General features: G+C 38.3%; 1 protein-coding gene across 6 annotated transcripts in view; it reads right to left on the bottom strand.

Moving 5' to 3' along the window:
- Positions 1–22,168, bottom strand: part of MAP3K9 (mitogen-activated protein kinase kinase kinase 9) — a 54,090-nt gene that overhangs the window by 11,277 nt on the left and 20,645 nt on the right. For all 6 annotated transcript variants that reach the window (XR_005860548.2, XR_005860547.2, XR_005860549.2 and 3 more), the window contains 8 exons: positions 20,526–20,706; positions 13,701–13,849; positions 10,625–10,800; positions 7,940–8,180; positions 7,085–7,207; positions 6,202–6,355; positions 1,792–1,904; positions 353–1,168 (listed from right to left, as the gene is read on the bottom strand). Coding sequence is in view for 2 of the 6 variants with exons in the window: in XM_015287580.4 (XP_015143066.3) it covers positions 353–1,168; positions 1,792–1,904; positions 6,202–6,355; positions 7,085–7,207; positions 7,940–8,180; positions 10,625–10,800; positions 13,701–13,849; positions 20,526–20,706 (1,953 nt within the window). In the remaining 4 variants the exon portion in view is untranslated. The remainder of the gene's footprint in view (positions 1–352; positions 1,169–1,791; positions 1,905–6,201; positions 6,356–7,084; positions 7,208–7,939; positions 8,181–10,624; positions 10,801–13,700; positions 13,850–20,525; positions 20,707–22,168) is intronic.

Here is a 22,168-nt window from a genome sequence, read left to right as displayed (position 1 = left end):
GTCTTAAAGATTATAATTTGCTTTGAAGTTGTAACAGCAATACAAACAAGTGTATAAAGGCAATAGAGATGGAATTCTGAGAAACTACTAAAAATGAATAGTATTTGTACCTTGATACAATAACATGCTCTGCCTCACAACATGATGCAGAAAGTTCCTTGGTGTATAGGTGATGGAATAGAGACTGTTACTGTATTATTCCAGTCATTATTTTTGTGAAGACAATATCCATGAGCCCTGCCTGTGGGCTGGCAACGGATGCTGTATATGCAATGTGTTTACTTCCTAACAAGTATCTATACTGTTTGGGCCCTTCTTCTGAAGAAGAAAAGGAAGATGGCTGAAAACCTACCTGCTCCCAGTGCTCCAGTTAAACAGCTACTGGAAGGGCATCCACTGGTTGGGCACCCATTGACAACTAGTCCAGTCCCTTTGATGGCCCCATCAGAAGGTGTGCGCCTGTGCCCGCCTTGCTGGGTATGGGAAGAGACCGTCACATGTGTGGGAGTGAGGGACTGGTTGGGGTCTTGTTTGAATCTCTCAATCTGGACATTAACTAGTGGGTTATTAATGGCTGGCAAGGGAGCCTTGACTGTCACAGGGCTGACAGGCATTTCATATACCACAATCTCATCACTGTCTGAGCGCAGCAGGGATCGGGTGGAATTACATTCGGAAATGGAAGACAGGGAAAGAAGGGTGAGGGATGTGGATGGCTCGCCAAGGAACAACATGGGCTCATCTTTCTTGAAGATTTTTCGAGAAGGAGGACTAGTGCTCCTGCGTGGGCGTCCAGCTCGCTGGAAAATGCTGTCACGTTTTTTCTTCTCTTCCTTGGGTGGCTCTGGCTCCTCTTCAATCAGTAGCTGACACTTCCCTGCTTCTAGCAGATCGAACCCCAAGCCTGCAGCAGCCAGAACCGCTCCACAGCCAAGCAAGGCAACCTCACACCGCTTGTGGTGGGAGCCACTACGTTTGAGGCTGTTGGTGGGTGTCAGCTGTGGGGTGCTCGTAGCAGAGTTCACAGGAGTGGACTCATCATTGGCATCACTAGAAGGACCATCCCAGTCATCATTCTTCTGAAACGGGATGCAGAGGTATGACTGGTTGTGCCCAGGTGAAGGGTGCACTTTGCCCTCCCCATTAAGACATTCACTGTCTTCATCATCTGGAAAGCAAATGAAAAAAGAGTACTTTGCATGGATGCAAGACTTTGGCTAATTTCACTGTCTTAAAAATATACACAAGAGTTAAGCTTCTTCTCAGAAGATGCAACTGTCCACCAGCTGCCAAATGCTCACAAGCTATTGACCCCAAAACAGATAGGTTGAGACAAGCGTCTGGAAACACCACCAATGCAGTTACTGACATGTTGATTTTTTCAGGATCCATTAAGGAAACAGCATATTAGAAGTAATCTATGCTCCAGTTACCTCCCAAGTTTCTATGTATGGGAGCGATGAGTGAAAAGGTAGGAAAATGATAAGGATCTTTCCTTGCAAGTAAAGGTGTAACCACACTGCTCATCTAAATATTAACAGGAAAGGAGTTCAAAGGTAGCATGAAAATAAGAGCTTAGGAGAAGCTTGCTAGCTTATAAGAATAAACAAAAAATAATCCAAAATATGAAGGTAGTTATTTCACTAAGAATAAAGTAAAAGCAGACACCATCAAAATGAAAGCATTGCTGAAAGTTGAAGACAAGGAAAAGTTCATTCAAATGTGAATGGAAGCACAATATCAACGCGGAATACCAAACAAGAGAATATAAAGTCCAGGTAAATCCTTTACCCATCTCTGCTAAGCTGGTGAATCCTGGAAAAGCAGGCGCAGTTCTCTGGATCTTCCCTAGGTTTGGTGCACTGGATGACCACTGTTTGTATCCTTCTACCAAAGCTTTCAGACTGAAATAATAGAAAGAATAAGATGTAGAGTGCTGACAAGAAACTAATTCCTCCTTTCTATATTCTCTATTGCTCTATTTAAGGTATGCATTAATCCACCTTAATTACACAGATTTAAGATCCTGTGCTAGCAAGACATTTTACAACACTTCCCTCATTTGTACCAATGTACCAGTCAAAAGATCTGATGATAAACAATACCTATGAACGCAGAGTAATACAAAGCACTGTGACAGAAATTAGATGAGACAGTTTCTTTTAAAACTAAAGCAAACATGCCATGGCAAGTACAAAATAAAGCACTCAGTCGGAGGAGGAGAAAGATATCTCTAAAAACATTTCCATGTGAACTACAAGTAAACAGGGAAAAATCAAAAATCACTCACTGGGAATACAGTATGTTAAAGTCCTTATAACAACAGAGCCATGCTTCTATATTATAAGAACATATTATACTCCTCTAAAGAAAATATTGTGTTGAAGTACAAGAAGTTACAAGCATAAACTACAGATTATGGAAAGATGAGTAATTAAACACCATAATTCATGTTATTCTTTTAGTTACAGACCAAAAATATAAAAAATAAAAACAAAACGAAATAAATCCCTATATCAAAGTCACCTGAGTTTAAAGGCACCTTGCTTTGCACCTAAGCTTATTAGTAGTCCCTGTTAATAGATATTCATTGCCATCATCCTATATGTATCCTGCACCACTTTCACAATATCAGCAACAACAGCAGTAAGCTGCACCTCAACAAGCCAACTAGATTTTTCAGTCATCAGTAGGCTCTGAACTGATAGCTGTGTGGCATCCTTCTATGAACTCCAACATTAAACACATCAGTGTTGGTGAAAAGCTTAAAAGCACTCAGAAGACTGAATGAAAGGAGACAATATCTATGGATGGTCTGAATGACCTCAACTGGACATACCATAGCATCTACCTGTTATTGGAAGAATTGAAGAGACTTCTTCCAGCAATGTGATCAACTTGTTCTTTGAGAAGACAGCTTACATATGCTCATATCCTCCCTTTTTTCCAAGGGAAGGATTGTAATCAAATCTCTCTCATTCTCATTTTTCACTAGAATCACTCTGCATTTGTAAGATTACTTCCATGGCAGGATTTCAAGGTCATATTATATCAAGATGGTAAGAATATTTATTTTTTTATTTTGCCTTGGTATGTATTTTTCCCTCTGTTCTCAACCTAACTGGTACATCCTGCCTGTTACCAGACTGGCTATATTTTTATAGCAAAGTCACAAGGTCTGAGCTTGATTCAGTACTTGCTCAGTAGGTTGAAGACCAATCTATAGACATGACTTTTCAAATGTTCTTTCTATTCCCAACATTCAGGAATAGTTTCAGATCACACTGAAATAATCTTGTACAGTTCCCATCTATCTTCAGAGTTCTTCATTTTCCCATCCTTAATCATTCTGGCATACACAGTACCCTGCTATGAACTTGAACCCAGACAGCACAGTGCTGAACCCTATTTGTCAAGAAAGACAACCACATGATTTTACAACATAAGCCCAATTTATTCCCTCCACACTACACTCAGCTATGAAATGAAATGCAGCAGAGAATGCACGTTGTGTCTACATTATCCACATATACAACATACACAGTTAGGATAAACACCGTAAAGCAGACACATTAAGAGAAAGCTGGTGAGTGAAAATGAACGATAATAGAGTGATCATGTCTAAAAGAGTGTGTCTACCTGCATTGTGTGTTTACAACCACTGAAGGAGACTTCTTTGGGTCTATGAAAACACTATCCTCTCTGGGCAAAGTCATAAGTGATAGGCAGCAGTGATCTTCAGTTTAGCCTTTACTTTGTAGTCAAGTACGTACAGCCTTGGAAAGTGCCTCTTATTATACAGGAGGGCGCAATAACTTCTTGACTTCTCAGAAAAAAATCTTCCCTTGCCAAAACCAGACAGACCTGCTTTTACTGACATAGCATAGTTTAATCTGAACAGAAATACAAATAGCTACCAGAATAATTGTGACTTGCTAGATTTCTTTCTAAGTTATAAAATCCATATTTTTGCCCTTTGTTTTCGCTCCTCCTCTCCCCCAAATTATAAGCAACGCTACCAGGAGACTCTGAAGATCTGTGCAGAGGATATTCCTGAGAATACACTGTAAGATCACAACTGAGTTTTCACAATACTATTCCAGCATAAAGCTTTATCCAGTCTCAGTAACTCAGCATAGCAACCTTCTACTGCTGCGTGTATTTCTTATGCTCAAAGATAAATGCAGAAAGCTGAATAACAAGTAATCTCTTCAGGATTAACTTAATTATAGGTAGGTTTACTCACACTAGAGATTTTCATAGCAATTCCTATAATGCAATTCTGGCATAAAAATCTGATAATATCCTATGGAAAACACATGGAAAGTGATGAAAAAGATGGAGATTCATGTTGGCTCGGCCACAGAGCTGTATGAGCAGGTGGAATAGCAGCACTGCTGCTACCCAGATAGTGTCACGGGGTAAGCTTAAACTGGACTTTTCTGTGCTAACTCCAGCTCTTCACTTCAACCTAAAATTTTATCCCCCTATCCTCCCAAATTAGAATTAGACACAAAAAAACCTGAAAAAAGCAAGTACTCTATCATCTGAGGCACTAATTTTTACTGCAGTCCTATTCTATTTAAATCTGCAGTCTGACATGATCTTTTTGGTATCTAACAGACAGGCCATAAGAAAGAAGGCAACAGACTCTTTAGCAGGGTCTACTGCTAGACAAGGGGAAATGGTTTCAAACTAAAAGAGGAGAAATTTAGATTGGATGTAAGGAAGAAGTTCTTTAAAATACAGGCTGTGAAGCACTGGCACAGGTTGCCCAGAGAGGTGGTGGATGCCCCATTCTTGGAGACATTCCAGGTCAGGCTAGACAGAGCTCTGAGCACCCTGATCTTGCTGTACGTGTCCCTGTTCATCGCAAGGGAGTTGGGCTAGATGGCCTCTAAGGGTCCCTTCCAACTCACATGATTCTGCGACTCTATGATCTCAGTGAGAAGCAGTTCATTTATGTTAACCACAATGTGCTCTCAGCAATACTATCACATTTCAAGTACTCTGCAAAACACTGTCATCTTACTAAGAGCAATCAGTTAACAAGTAACTATTTTTCAGGAGTCTGTGCTCAAAAGCAACTCAGTTTTTCAGACCATACAAGAAGGAACAGGAAAAACAAAAAAACAACAGAAAACAAAAAAAATCATCAGAAAAAGAGGCTTATTTCCAAAATTCTAAGCATTATTTCAAGGCAGAAGTATTCTTCTATCAGCTCCAGCCATCTCCCTTTTTAAAAAAATAAAAATCAATGGCTGTAAAATAGGACATCAGTTTGAATTCTGAAAAATGCAATACTTCATCTATAGAACAGCAAGCTGAAGTAGCTTCCCACACATTGCCCTGTTAAAATGTGCTAAGACTACCTTGGATGATGAATTCAGCTTAGTGCCACTGAATACTCTGATCTAGGCCTTCCTGCACAGTATCATAGTGGTGACACAGTATATAAACATCTAATTGCCAGGAGTTTCACATTCCAACACATAATATTAAATTATAATCATTAACCTTATTTTCCCTGACAAAAAATACAGTTCAAGTCAAACTATCAATTTAGCAGCGGAAGTAGTTTCAGATTCCACTAAAAAGCAACAGGTATTTAAACCTCTCAAGTCTTAGATTGTTAAAATATGTCCATGTTTTAAGCGAAAGAAAAGAAAATGAAGTCACAAAACAAGAATCTACAGAAAAGGGCCAGGTGCAACTTGCATCTCTGCTAAAAATCACTCAAAACCTGCTAAAATTCACTCAAGGTACATGTATACTTTTCAAAAGCTGGAAAAGAAGATATTTACCTGGCTCTGTCAGACGCTTTTTAAACAATAACATGTAAAAGGCTGAGAGAATATAGTTGAGAATTATAAAATAACTATTTTCAACTGTAATAAGAAACAACAAATTTAAGCCTGAAAAAAATGCTACAGAAATACTTTCCCGCAGCTAAGGAGAAGTTCTGCTCAAAATAAAAGTAAGGTAATAGCAGATAGGAAAAGCATCAGGTCAGGGTTGGACCTCTAGCATGGGAACGAACGCAACAGTTCTCTGATCTGTTTAGAATTTTTAAAGCCTTTGGTACAGCAAATATGTAAGCAGAAAAGCACTTGCAATAGGACAGGCAGATCTCCTGGAAAACAGTTCATAACCAGTTTCAGAACATGGACATCAATCTAATGCCAGGCTCCCTCCTCTTACCCGTCCTCTCCTGAACCTAGCTCCTTGTGACAAAGTGAGCTTGGTCCCCAGGTGCGTCCTTTTTTCTTCTGGCCTCTCTTCTCTTCCTCCTCTCCTTCCTCCTTTGGAAGGACTGAGTTTCGTCCCCATGTTTTACTGCTTTCAGCAGGAGTCACTTCACGAGTGGGAAAAAGAGTGGAAAATGGGAAAAAAGCCAATCAGGTACGCATGTGGGTCTCAAGGCAATGTAAAGAACACAAGCCAAAAGAATGCTAGAATGAAAATGTTCATTCGGAGTTATTTCCCAAAATTCTCATCAAGCATCAACACTGATCTAACAAATAGATCCCTTCAAAATGGCTACAGATAGGCTTTAGTTTAGTACCGCTTTCTCCTTCAGAAGAATTAGTTCGATATCAGAAATACAAGAATTGTGATATCCAATACAAACCCTATACATTAACATTCCTTTCATACTTCTAATACACACTTACTTCCCTAATTCTGAGTTATTAGGGGAACATCATTTTAATGATAAGCACCCTTGGTTCTCTTTCTCCCCATTAGTAACTTAATCCACTTCAATAACGTTTCACAAATCTACTCTACAAACTAATATTCTAAACATCAGCCTATGAACCCAAAGAGTATGTTCTCTGTACAATCAAGCAGCAATCTTTCAAGAGCACAGGTACGGCTCAGACTCCAAATAATACCAAACTCACCACCCTCCCAGCCAGTTGTCAAAACACTGTTTTTCTCTAAATTCATACATGCAGGGCACAAAGCCAACATTTTAGGAACATTTCTTTTTACAGTCCTGTCCTAGATATGGAATCTTGGCATCTTACCACGCTGACAGACTGCACATTTCCCAAATTCAATACTACATTGAGCTCCTTACACTGTATGGCCCTGAGTCTGGGAATAATGGTAGGACTTGCAGGAGGGCTGGAGCAGCTACTGATCAAGCTCTTCCTTTTATCCATTGTTGGAGAAGCCTGCACAGTGAACTTATGCTGGAAATCTGTTACCAAAAGAAAAAAAAAAACAATACAAAAGCAGAAAAACAGTTAAAATTCTTTTTTAATACAAGAAAAGAAAAGAAATAACTGTTGATGGTAACTTGTAACATGGGAAATTTTCAGGGTTCACATAGAAAATGTTTTACAGCTAATTGCTAACCATTCCATATGTAGTTACTTCAGGACAAAGACATGTTTTCCTTTGTTAGCACTAAGTGACTTCTCAGACAGATTGTCAGTGTTTAAGGTTTATTCAGGGTTACATTAGAAGTCACTTGTTGCGTAGTGCTACAGTGTCAAAGCTTTCAACACATTTCTGATAATTTTTTGATTCTTGCCTCAAGAAATCTGATAGCTTATGGTTTCAGCTGCAGCATTATGTAAAATATTCCCAGAGCAGGAACATTTGCTTAAAACAAACAGAACGCTATCCTTTATTAAAATGATTATTTTGAGCACTACTGTATTAAATTGCAACATTTTTACTATGAATCGTATACACTAACAAATGCGTAACATCACAATTCCACCTCTGTCTTTATAATTTGACCTGATCCCTTTGAGGAATGCTAGCCACAAAAACATCAAGTTTAGTTCCTAGATGCCAAAGGTATGTTCTTCCCAAAGTAAATCTAATAATTTCAAATGTGCAAGTATGAGCACAAAGGAGACACCAAAGCTACGGGTTTTCACCTGCTCCTCCCATCTCGCCTGACACTGTTTGTCTCACCAACCTGAAGGCAGGCTGATATTATTGCCATCTTTCAACTTGAGCCGACTCTTCTTGAACTTCCCCATGCGTTTCTTTACACGAGGCTTCTCCTGACACAGCTGGTGGATGATGATGTTGAGCTCCCTTTCCAGAATGTCAATCTCACGTTCTGCCAGCTCCTGTTCCCGCCTTCGGAGCAACTCCTCATGGTTCTTCTGTTCAACAGCAGCACGAGTCAGCTCTTCTTCCCACGTGCGAAGCTCCTGCAAGGGGATCAGAAAGGAGAAAGAAGAACAGCTACCTCATGACCTGTGGGTTAAGGCTAACAATACCTATTCTGAAGGTACAGCAGCACTGACCTGTGTCCACAGCACAGCTAATGCCACTGTTCAAAGACTCAGCTGAATATCAATAAACTGAAAGCAATGTTTAAGAACTTCTGTGATTGCCATTCAAGGCTCTTCAAATCAGTACTAACATATGGACAATACATTATTATTATTATTATTATTATTTTTAAGAAAAACTTTTTACTCAGCACTCGCAAGGCCACATCTGAAGTACTTCATCCCCTTAATAGATCAGGGACATGGCCATACAGGAGAGAGGCCAGTGAAGGGCTACTGAAATGGTGAAAGAACTGAAGCATCTCTCCTATGAGGAAAGGCTGAGAGAGCTGGGACTGCTCAGCCCAGGGAAGAGAAGGCTCTGGTGTTTCTTACCAATATGTACAAATACCCAAGGGGAGGATGCAAAACAACAGTACCAGATTGTTCTCAGTGGTGTTCAGAGATAAGACAAGCAGCAGTGGGCACAAACACAGAAGGCTGTACGAACATTAGGAAGCCCTTTCATACTGTGTGAGTGATGGAGCGCTGGCACAGGCTGCCCAGAGAAGCTGAAGAATCTTCTTCCTTGGAGATCTCAAAAGCCACCAGTACATGGGCCTGGGCAACCTGCTCTGGGTGGTCCTGGTCAAGCAGGGGTTGGAGTAGGTGACTCCTGAGATCCCTGCCAACTTCAACCACTCTGTGATTCTATGAAAAGGCACTGAATCCTAAATACAGTGTCATGAGAAAAAATGCTGACACACACATTTTCAAGAGCCTCTGGAGATTACCACATGCATGGGAACCCATTTTGCAAGATTTATCATCCATACATTGAAAAAAATTAATCCTTGTTTTCCCATTCAGTAAAGGTATTTATTAACTTCAGAATTGATTGTTTAAAAATAACCTTGCCAACTCATGCATCAGAAAATAGCACAAAACCCAACTCCAACATAAAAATCAATTTAAAAAAAATATCACAAAGAGGTCATTTCCCATCAGTTTTCACCAAATGTGGTTGATTCTCAGGCATAAAAAAGCATAATTCAAAGTCTTCTACAATTCATTTTGTCAACAAAAAAATGAAATTGTGTGTGAGATCTCAAAATCTTCAGTTCTTCTCACTTCACTCCTCTTACCAAAAGGACAAAAGAACTCAGCACTCACAGTAACTACCTCCAAATGCCTAATTCCACCACAGAAGGTAAAAATTGAAGAGTTCAAATTGAATTCCGTCTGATCAGATCCATTTTTGTTATTTTTAATAATGTCATTGTTATCTGTACCATTACCACAGAGGTTTGGTTCACTATACTCATGAGATGAATAGGATATCAAACTTTCTTTCCTTGTTGCTATGGAGAAACACAGTGCTCAAAATGCAACAGCAGTCTACAACTACTGTTCTCTGTTGAAGCTTCTGGTTTTCAAGACCTGTTCCAACAAACTTATGCCAACAAATCACACAGTGCAGCAGGGTAATGCCTATCAGCTTCCCTTTTTTTCCTCCAAAAGCTGCTATAGTACATGCACAGAAAATGTTTTATGAACCACTGTAGGACATATCTCTGTTCACAAGATGTCCTCTCTCTTTCTCTGTCTTCTAAACCCAACTTCTGAGCCAAAATCAAGTTGGCTGTTTATTGTGAATTTACTTTTATGTGAGAGGCAGTCAACTCAAAAAACTATTACTTCAGTGAATGACTGCAGTACTTCATACCAACATCTGTAATGTCTGTAAGGACCTTAAGAAAGATGTAGCAAACCGCTTTCTTGCTGGCAGTATGCTTGAAGAATAAGGCTCCAATTCTTTTCACTTAACTGATGGTCACATATTTATGCTAGGATCTTCATTCCCTGCTGTTTGCCAGGCGAATTTTAATTACAACAGTTGTTGGATTATTCCCTTGGTAGTACTCATGGTTATTTTATTTTATCCCCTTTGGCTCTACCCACAGCCTTAAAGACACAAGCCTGAAGAAATAAAGAAGAGATGTTTGCTGGAGTGTATAGTCTGAAGCTCTCTCTGATTTTTTACGTTAAAAATTATTGCTGGGCTTCTCAGTTACGACGTTGGCAGTGAAATAATTACCAGATATATTAAACAAAGATAATTCGACATAGGAATTTGCATAGGAAATAATGGACACTATGCTTACTACAACACTAGAGGAGCAGCTAAAGATGCAGACATTTGTTTTACTTATGAATCTGTCCCAGCATGCATCATAATTCCTATTTACTCAGGGACTTACAATAGGCTGAAGTAAAGCACATGCAAAATTAATTTTGAGATGCCCTAAAAGATGATCCCTGAATAGGAAGTATTCTAACAAACAGAAGAACACAAGCAAGGAATGTTTTTCTCTACTTACCTTTTCTTTGGCTCTGAGCTGATCAAACATCTCTTGGATCTCTTGTTTCCAGTCTTCCTGAAGGGAATGGAAGGAATCTTTGGGCATTTCAAAGAAACCAGACTCTTCTATAGCGGTGAGATGGCCTAGGATACTGGCAAAGGAAGGTCGTGAGTGTGGGTCAGGGTTCCAACAATCTAGAACAGGACAAAGACAAGCAACTATTAAGCATCTCTTAGTAAGAAGGCTTGAGACCATGAGTGGTATTTTACTGATCCCCAGTGGCTGAGAATGGTATGTACACTGTGTTAGCCAGTCACCCATTTCTCACTTTCATTGACTATTGTGTGATCATAAATCAAGTGTGGAATTTTTAAACTATCATCTGTACTTTGTGAGCATATATATGTAAGATGCTTTACACAGTTCTTTTAATCACATTTACATTGCAGAGCTACCAGCTGTACTGTAAAAGGGTATCTATCAGAGCCCTTCCTAAAGCTAAGCTGAGTCATTATGAATCTCTTCCACAGAACAGAAAAACTCTCCTGCAGAGCAGCCTGAGCATACTTGGGAAAAATACTGGACACTTGAGTGAAAACACAAGACTCAAGTAGATTATGACAACAGACAGTACATTTAGGGTTTTCTTATTTTTAAGGGGTTTTTTTGTTTGTTATTACTTGTGAGAAATTTGTTTAATAAGGCTTTTTCCATTTGCTTTTACGAGAAACTACAGATAAACATGATTTTTCAAACAATCTAATGCACTGACTTAACCAATCACAGAGCTATAGAAATACAGAATTTTAGGTACCCTTATTAACATAAAAGGCAATTCAACTCATGATGGTATGAAAAGATTCTTCCTCTTACAGTGAGGGAAGCTGAACATTGAAAGCAAAAGGAAAAAGAAAACACTACAGAGTAACATCACAATCTATGAAATCAAGATCATGTTTTTAGAAGTTGGTAAATGAAAGAATTTGACTTAGCAGTGCTTTTGAATGTGAAATTATTACTCATTCAGTCCTCTCTGACTTCACCATTATTTCAATTCCTGCAGAAAACATCATTTGCTCATTCTATATTTTCCCATACGGACACTTACACAGGTTATTCTTCAGTATGAATCCTTAATCTTTTTTAGTACTGCAAGATTCCTACATGTCAAACTTTGGCAAGAACCAAACACAAAATTTAACATTCAAACATTTCTCAAAGCTATGGACAACAGCTTTTGTGTACAAGTGGAAGACACTAATATGTGGGTCTCTCTCAATACGCTCACACTACCATTGCTTAGAAAGGTCACTATGTTTGAGACATAAATTGCCACATTAAGAAGCAAGAATAATATAAATGTTCAAAAGTTTCCTAGATGGGGAAAAATTACTGTTGGGGAAAAAGAACAGTATTATTCTTAAAAATTTCTAGTGATGTCCTAAGAAGTGTTCACTTAATCCATTCTATGGATTGAGATACATCAAGGAGCATCTGTAATGAAAAAAAATAAATAAACTTCCACAAAATCTGTGCAACTGCTGAGGCTTCTTTTTGCAGATTTTCTCTCTGCTTTGATTTTACTATTACTGACATTTGGCATTTGGGAGCTTTGTTTTTGAAACTGCTGATATCAAGATGGTATTTAAGCATCTGATGAAGTTCCGGGAGGCATACGCTGGAACACATTTGTCTTTGTGGATTTCAAATTGTTTCTCTTACCAAAACAGAGAATCAAGGATGTTAAAAGTGCTCTGAAGGTCCCCCGCTGCTGACCAATTAGCAGCAATGGGTGATACAGCTGGACTGTCAGTGGCATAATCTCTGCCCCCCCCAGCTCAGGTTTTAAACATGGCAAAGCAAACATGACCCAAAGTAAAACAAAATGCTGCGGCCAGCCAAATGCATGAATGAGTGAGCAGGATAACTATGCAGGTGGCCTCTGGCTTTTTTTTTTTTTTTTTCCTCCCAGGCCTAGACCTGCCATTATCTGCACTAATGAGGACAGTCGAAACATACAAATCTTTTCTGTGAAGAGGTAAAGTTCAGCTTTGTTTTCTCACTGACGACCACCAGAGGAGTAATTTAAAAGTAAAAGCAACATTAGGGGAACAAGAGTTCACAGAGATGGGAAACAGTCAGCCTGAAAAACAGTTCTGGTGAAGGGGCGGAAAGTAATTGTTCGTTTGTTCTCTTCTCCCTTCGCATGGAGAAGCCTAGCATTTCAGAGCCAAGGGTGCTTATCCTGGGTTCAAGCACAGGCCACGCGCCTCTATCCAACTTTCCCAAGAGAGGGCATTATTTTTAATACCATCAGTAGATACATCACTTACATTTAAGAAATTCAGCATCCCTTGTTTTAGGGAGCCGTGCCAAAACAAACCACCTTGGCAAAACACTATGCTCTAAGTTTCATAAGCTAGTTTCAGTTGCAGTTTCTTGTTTAATGTTTCTTCCAATTTAATACACCTGCAACTCTGTTGCTGTTTACTGTCCAGCAGAATACCTTCTGTTTTAGCAAAACAATACATGAGATCCTCTACTTTAATTTAACTGAAGCCTGTCATCTACAGAAAAGAGAAGTGAAAAATATTCCAAGAGCAGAAAAATCCACCAGAAACACTTTCTTGCATAAAAAATTCCGTTTTGGGGTGCTAAAAACACCTCTGAAGGCCACAAAACCTAAGTTCAGCATTTGATGTCTGTGACTATGATTCCAAACCAACCTGACAATGACCAGCAAGGTGTTTAAGCTATGACCTCCAAAACAAGTTGAAGGTTTTACAATATATCAATATATGTCAAGTTTTGGTGTCGGTGCATTTTCGCTACAAGAAAACAAGCCGGATGACAACAACAATAGCCCACATAGTAAAAAATGGATGGGAATTTCACATTTTGCTGTTGTAACAGAATAACTGTTACAGCACATGAACAGCTATACTGGGGCCCCATAATAACTTGCAGCATCAAATAGTCCACCTGAGTAATCTATACTCTTAGGTATCAAAACCAACACCAGGACGCAACGCTAAGCAGCACTCTAGGAACAGCATAAACTGTTCTAACCATACTCACACTACAGCTGGCTTACCTTCCATTAGTTTGGCAAAAGGCTCTGGACACGTGGAAGGGATTGGAAGAGCAAGTTTATTCATGGCAACACCATAGGCTACTGCAAGACCATCAATTCCTCGGAACGGCACTTCCCCTGTTAGCAGCTCCCAAAGCAGCACGCCATAACTAACAGGAAGGAAAGAGAAAAGAATGTAAGTGCTTGATTTTAATGCATTATTGGTTAAGCAAGGCAACAGTACATAAGCCTACCAGGGCGCCTCTGGTACGCTGAAGAATTTGCATCTTTTCTGGATAAGCTCACTGTGGCTGATATGTATAAATAAATACATATATATATTTATAATAGTGTTTTGTAGCAGAAAATATATATAAATAAAGATATATATAAGAACTTATATAAGAAGATATATATATAAATAAAGAACTGGCAAAGTTTATTTAACCTCATTGTTTTTTTTTTTTTTTAATAATGAAAACAAAGTAACTCCAGTGTGTAAATTCAAATATTTTTGGAAGTGTGCTAACATCTATGTTGACATTCAAAAAATGCAAAATATCTTTGTTGATAACTTTGGGAAATCTTCAAGGATATTGAACAGGTTCACTTGTAAAATCATTTTTTGTTCTTTTATCACCCACGTATGTTACACATGAACTAGACAGATAACCTGTGGGAACTCTTCAAGATTAATATTTGACTAAATTGCAAGAGAGGAATGTGAAGAAAAAGCTTCTTATCAGAGTAAGAATGAGAACTGCTGAAATGTGAGTGGCAAATAAAGGTCACTTGAGGGGTATTTATTTGTAAAAAGCTGTGTATCAGCCTCCCTTTTCTTAGCTGCTAACATTTTAGCAAAAACTCTGGTGAAATTATCACATAGTAATCCAACAATCCTAACCTCTACATTCCTAATTCTGGATTTATGATATGAATATCAAGAAATATTAAGTAATATCAAACAATAAAACCAGGAATTTTTCTTATTTGATAGCAATAGCAATTATAAGAGGACAGAGGTTGCAGCAGATCCTTCCTCTTGAATCCTGTGGTCAAAAAGGAAAAATCCACTACTAGCATACCGATCCCCTCATCAGTCAGCTTTAAATCCAACCACAGCACAGAAAATATTTCTACTTCCACAGTTTCTAACTTTGCTTCGGTTTAAAAACAAGGTAAAAGAGACTTCTGTAAAAACCAATTGTCCTAAAAAAAAGCAATTCCATCAACTGAACATTTCCATTTGTTTACAACATCTGATAAATTAATGACTAACCATGAATTGTAGTCATTTCTCTGACTAGTCCAAAACTGCACCTGAAGCAGTCAGGAGTCCTGCCTTACATCTTTAAGTAACCTTTGTGCAACTGCAAAATTCTTTTCCATACAACATGGAAACTTCATTTTCTTGAGTTCAGGATATGATACAGTAAACCATCCAAGTGAAAATGGACACTGTTAGTCAACAGCAATACATTAATTTTAAAAAGTAAAGCTAACTCAGCATATTTTGTTTTATGTAGATCACTCTTGAAGTTACGACTCCTATTTATTTCCACAGAGACTACTGTAGATATAAAGAGCATAACCATACACTGTTTGATTGAGTAAATTTTCAGCTACAAAACCCTATTTTTCAACACAGCCACCACTACTAACTATGCATTTTTGCCAGCAATGAACAAGAGCCTGCATGCTGTGCTCATAAAAATCTGCACCAGTGGAGATGACCCACTGTTTCACAACTGCTTTCATGGTGTCATTTCCTATCCATTTGCTCTGCGTTTCCACATAGCTTCCTTAAAAGACCCACCCTGTCCATCATGAAGTTGTGCAACCACTCTTTTTATTGTTTTTAAAAACAAGAATTTCTCAATATTGCTACTACTCTCCTTCAGATTAAAGCACTACTCTACCAGACTTTGTTAGTGCTCTTGCAAAGCCATTAAGCCAAAGCATGTGTTCTTTAACAACTGGCATGCTGCACTATGTTGAAGGCCTCCTAAGCACACCTGAAGATCAAATGAGCTTTTCCTCCTAAAAGCTCCCTTAATAGCTGTTCCACAGAACAGTAATCTTGGTACCTAAAATATGCATCTATTCTTCATGGTTCAAAGTGTCATTTGCTCTACCTATTTGTAAGTAATCATTTTTCATCACCACAATCTATTTTTGCCATCTCCCCATTCTACCTCTACCAAGCCTTTTTCCTTGTAACTGCAGTCACCCAAGTTGGAGACTCTCATTGACAACTTTTTCTACTTAAACGTGTGATGTCAGTTGCTAGGGATTCCATCTTTACTGCTAATATAGTCTACTTTTTTAAAACAAAATATCGTTTTTCCATCTATGCAACCTTTGGAATTTTTTCCTATGTAACTCATACTTTTCATATTATAATGTCCAATTGACTGTTTCTTTCCATCACAGTTTCTTAATTTCTTACTACAATAATAGCCTCGCTTGAAAAACAGAAACAGGAGCTTTAAAGACTTCAGATTTTCTTTTTGTCCTCCAAGGATGCATATAAGGCACACTGAAAGAAAATGAATACTGGACTGATTATATACCCATCCTGTTTAACTCTGATTGTTCATGGTACTCTTCAGATTTGAGAGCTTTGATAGTTTTGATATCAAAAGTTAACTCTTCAGTAGTCTGCCCTATTACTTTACCACTTGCGCTGGATAAAGCAGGAATTAGATATTTCCCCTCATGGAACTGATAGGAAAATGCTACTGATATGCTCAAAACGTTTCTTGTGCAGAGTGTACATAAATATATTTAAGATTAATTATAGATCTGTCCATTTATTTTTTTTTTTAATATGACAGAAGACATACATATTGTAGGAAAGCACAGTTTGTTTCTAGGAGAACATAACAGCACCCCTTCCTGACTAAAAGCTGACTTCTAGTCAGTGAGTTAACTAGCTAGTCTAAGCTAGCTAACTAGGCTGAGAATACTGCTTCCACATAACTAGTGTCATTTTAACAAAAATCATCCCAAGTAACTAAGCAACAAGAGAGGGGATGCTGAGAAGAGTGTTATCCATTCATCCTCCAGCAAAGGATTGCAAATTATAAAGCAAAAGAACAGAGAAGAGATTTCTATGAAAAGAGCCTGGGAAGAAAGAATCAATGAGTTGCACTCATTCTCAACTGGGAGGGAAGCTCATTTATCTTTCCAGCATCCACTAGTAATTTTTGGACTTTAATTACAAAATGAACCATGTGATACACACCATGTGTTCAAGTCAACTGACACTTGTATGAATAATTAACCATTTCCCAGTGATCCAGTAATCCCTTAAGCCATTTAACATCAGGTTCAATCCTACACATTGGATTCTGCAGAAGGAGGAGGCCGGAGGTCTGCAGGATTTCAGATGTGATTTTGCCACCTCCCTTGCCAATCTGTGAACTTTAAAAAAAACCCACTAAATTCCTCTCACTGTTCAATGGTATTTCCACCACAGGTTCCTATTCTGCACTGTCCTTGGTGCAGCACCTTCTATAATAAAGCAACTATCAACACACCACAGAGACCCCTGCAGCAACAGAAACTAGAATATTACTTTTGCTAGGAAAAAAAAAAAACCTGAACTTTGCTACATTTTTAATGGTAATTAACAGTACTTTTGCACATTATTCAACTGGTAGTTCCAGAGATTACACGTAGTTATTTCACAACAGTCAGTTGTGTATGATTCTCTCACATGAATTTCTAATAGTATTGTTAGTCAACCATTATCTGGCAGTAATTGGTATCTTGCCAGTGCTTCATTTCACACAGAAGTCTACAGAAGCCTGCGAGCAGTCAGCTGAGGATGAAAGTGCTTGCCAACAATTGATTCAAATGAAGTATTCTAGCTACCAAGAATCTACATCACTGAATGCATGAAATAACTTGATCTGCTAATCAGGTATTTTTAGGTAGCTTTGGTATTCCATTCCCAAATAGAGATTCAATTCCTAATTATTTAACTGGTCTCAGAGTAGATTCATCTTAGAAGTATCTGAATAGAGGTACCTTAGGAACTCAGATGAAGGCTGTAAGGTTGTGCCTTATCTTCTTCATATCGTATTGATAACACAACCTTCTTTTAAGCTGCACAGGTCAAAAATGAAGTTGGTAGTAAACAAAAAAATTAAATGACATGGAAATTGGAATTTGATTCCTACAAACATCAGCTTGCTGTACAATATTGGTTAAACTGTCCTATCTGTGCTTCAGTTTCACCCCTGAGAATCCAAAATGAATTCCTAACTCTCCTCTCAAACACATCACTTGACTTACAGGTACTGCCTGACGCTTAAATAAGATGGTAGCATTTGTCCTCTGTGCAACGCACAAGGTTTCTGTTACACACCTAACTTGTATGAGTGCAGCACAACAACTTTTACAGCAACACACACTTTAACTAGTAAGATTTTCAAAGTGCCATTATCATCAATAAGCTTTACAATAGCCAGGACCATGGTGATAGTGGTGGTAGACATCAACACATGGGAGCATTCCTCCGCCTTGTCACGGTCTTTGCTAGCACTCCTGCAGAGTGGGGATTTTTTTTTTTTTTTAACAAAGTTTGATACACTATTGAAAGGAATTATACAAATATGTTATTTAGGATGGAACAAAAGACTGACTCGGGAAATGTCAGTGCTGGCAAGCACCTTCTTCAGCAGCTATCTGCACTTGTGCAGAGGGAACACATACACAACAAGATTCTTGTTGAAAAGCTAGGCAACAATTCAGCCAGTAGTATTATTCTAACGAGCTTTTTAAGAAAAGTGTTGAAATAAAAGGTTTTGTGATTGTTAGGGACAGAAGCATTCCAGCTTTGTTGACGGTGCACAGACTAACTAGAAGGCCTTTTATCAGGCAGAAAGCACCCTCAACACCAGTGATTAACCAAGAGGTTGAAGTGGACAAGAAGAGCAGCAAGTCTAACAGGATTTAAAAACTTCATCCTGTTTACAATTTCAAGCTGTGTCCATGGGTGGGGAGAGGATTTATTACATACATGCATTGCTGCATTCATAAAAGTCAAGTGCTTAGTCACTGACACAGTAGTAGTGATTATGTTGGCAAGCATCTACATACATGCTGCAAACACCACGTTCTTTTCAGCTTATTTAAGTATGATTTGAGGTTTTGGCCATCTCAGACAGAAGTCTTATTCACAGACAATATATCATAGCACTTTCAATGATGACGACCCTGCATAAGGAAAAGTATTGAGAGGAATTCAACCTGTTTTCAAGGAAAAACTGCTAACTATAAAGAGGAGGGATGAAAATTTTAGAAATTTACTTCTGAGAAGCTAAGAAATATTTGTACATCATTTACAGTCTAAATCAGTCAATTACCACACTGATATTTTTGCACAGATATTTAGGCTCTTAAGCTACTCTCACAAAAATCCTACACTGACCCTTAAAATTATTATTATTATTATTATTTTTAAATGAGGCCATATTGGAGCAGAACATCTGATCTGTTCAGCATGCACACACTAGTAAAGTTACAGTTGCAAAGGAATTGTTTCCAGCTTTCCTTCTTCCTTCCTCCCTCCTGCTCTTAAAGGCAATTCCTGGCACTGTTTCAGAGGAGAAAATTACAAACCAGTACTGTCAGGTTTTTAATTTCTGCCAGAATTCACTCAGAGTAAAAGCCTGGTTATTCCACAGTTCCTCCCAAAATACTAAATGTGCAAACCCCTGTTAATGATAGTCTTAAGTCAATCCATACCATTAACTGTGCAGAACAAGCTCAGATTTATGCATAAGGCAATACGTTATCTATCTATTCTGCAAAACTAGATAAGGAAAATAACTCCACACCAAATATCTTCTGTAGCAGCCACACAATTCTTCCAACTGGAATATTTCTTCATCCTGACAGATTTCACAGCATACACATACTTTGTGGGAGCACTGATGACCAATGAGAGATTCTTATTGCTCTAAAGACCTGGTCACCTCAACATTTCAATACTTCTGCCCCACACAGGAAAACAAAACTCTATCTACTTTATTTCAGATGTTTAGTACTAATTATGTGTCTCACAGTATCCAGAAAAAGTCATTATCATAGGACAACAACGAGCTATTTACTCAATTCTGGATTTAATTCACTTAAGAGTCACAATCAAACTCTACTTTTCTAAGTCTTGGGCTAATCCTTATCAAAGTAGCTCCTATCCACCAAAGTAGTTCCTATTCTCAAAAATCACAGTTCCTAAATGGAAAAGACAATGCACACAAATTACTACTTACTGATCGCATACTTAGACCGACCTGCAGAAGAGATGTGTTGTTTTATACAAAAAGACTAGGAAGTTATAAATAATTCATAAGCTTATTATGAACATGAAAAAACATTGCATTCAAGCTGAAACTGCAGGGAGAACTTCGTGAAGGACTGTGTGATTGTGTACATATGTATTGTGACAAATTACAATCAAAACTAAATGATCCTACACTTAGATCTTAGGTAAAAATATTTTAAAAAATCAGCATCTTTAATTACTTCACAGCTCAGTTTTGTGTCTTTATGACAGCCAATAGTTAAATGGAGGCTATGAATCCTAGGATGATCTGGAGGTAAATGCAAGGAACAACAAAAATTTAGAAGCATGCAGGAGGTGATTCAGAAATTCCTACAGGGAAAAAGTGTTTACAATTAACATCAAAGTAGTCTCAAAGTCAGGTACATGGAAAGCCAGAGGACAGTTTTCTTAAGCCCAGACTTTTAATATTTGCTTCATCACTCATTCTCAAACAAAATACATTTCCTAGTAGGTCTTCAGTATCCAATCACTCAGTGCCAAATCAATACCTCCACACATCGCTGCCTTTGGAGAACATGGAGGAGCGGATGACCTCAGGAGCCATCCAGGCATATGTCCCAGCTGCACTCATTTTGGTAGTTTTATGCCATTCCCTGGCCAAGCCGAAATCCGTGATCTTCAATATCTTGTTGCTCAGATCTCCATTTTCCACCTTTTCGAGTATCAGTACTGGAGAAAAGGGAAGGGAGGGGAATAAAAGGTATGCAAAGTAAGACTAGTATTTATGTAAAAAGGTCTTCCTGGAGATCTCTCAAAATTCAAGATTCTCCCTGTCTTTTAGTTACATAATATATCACCTTGTTACATGGTTTTTCAAGCTAATCTTTTCACGCGATAACTGAAAATCTGTCTAGCAAATAACTTCAAATCTAAATGGAACACCAAACCTCAGAGAGCAAACAGAAAAGTATTTAATACTGTACCTAGTGTTATACTGTATAATTCTCTACTAAGAGGAAGTGAACCACTGTAACTTCTAGAAATCCAGATAAGGGAAGACATTTCCTAATTAATCCTCTCTCAGCAAGCCAGTAATAGAATTGTTTTCTTGAACTGCTTAGGGGACTTTTTTTTAAATCCAGATACACACACAGGCTGGATATACCCCTTGAGTAAATACATTAAGAGCACAAGCTCTACATATGCTTTTATTTTTTTTTTAATTCCTAATTAAAATAAAAGATTAGTGAACAGTGATAACGTGCCCAGACCAAAACTTCATCGACACTCTCATGTTACAGACCCTCTCCCCCCTCACACTTCAGCAAGTAACAAAAGAACCACAGGACACAGAGGTACAGAAGCAAGCTTTGTTCAGCCCTCATCTTCCAGCTAACTTTTTCTATTATTATTTCTAGCAGCCGAAGAATTGTTAACAGAAATTCTCAGCAAGTCTCTCATTGATTGCAAGAGTGAACAACTTTCCTAAGACTCATGCTCTAACTTTTTCTTTTAGCGTGTACTGATCGCACCTAAATAACTGGCAGAGTAATATAAATGAAGTTTTAATTTAAAAGCAACAATAGGGATATGGTGAATTTGTAAAGATAAAGAAAATCTTTGAAGCAAACAAAGAAAACCATGGGCGTTGGGCATGTTTTCACTTCCATCCAGAAGCACAAGCAACAAGTGAACCTGCACTTCACGAGACAGATCACACGGTGTGAATCAGCTCAGCAGCAGGACAGAGGGCCAAATATCACAGTTTGGCTGCACATAGCTTCCCCGAAAGAGATTATTTAAATCTAATTACCTTTCCCTGTTGTAGATCTAAGAAAATAATCAGTACTTACACAGACCTTTTGTATTCATAAACTTGTTTTGTCAGATATAGGCTGTAAGATAAATTAAGATAACAAAAGGCCACAGAGAAGGACAATAAGAGAGCTGCATTTACTTCAAGTCCTTAATTCCTTACTTACATCCTTGGTTCCCCTCTTATTTCCCTATAATAACAAACTCTGCAACCTAAAATTGCATAAATTAATTTTAAGAACTACAGCTCTCTCTAGCATCTCAAACAGTTCTCCTCATCCCGGTCAGTACCAACAGGCTCACTTCAGACTGTCAGGAATCTCCCTAGCCTATCTGTCAGATTTTCAAGCCCGAAACCTCAAGTCTCCCTCCTGCA

Source organism: Gallus gallus, chromosome 5, assembly GCF_016699485.2.
Source record: "Gallus gallus isolate bGalGal1 chromosome 5, bGalGal1.mat.broiler.GRCg7b, whole genome shotgun sequence".
NCBI classification, from domain to species: Eukaryota; Metazoa; Chordata; class Aves; order Galliformes; family Phasianidae; genus Gallus; species Gallus gallus.
Note: the sequence above shows the minus strand (reverse complement) of the source record. Positions and strands in the feature narration are given on the sequence as shown.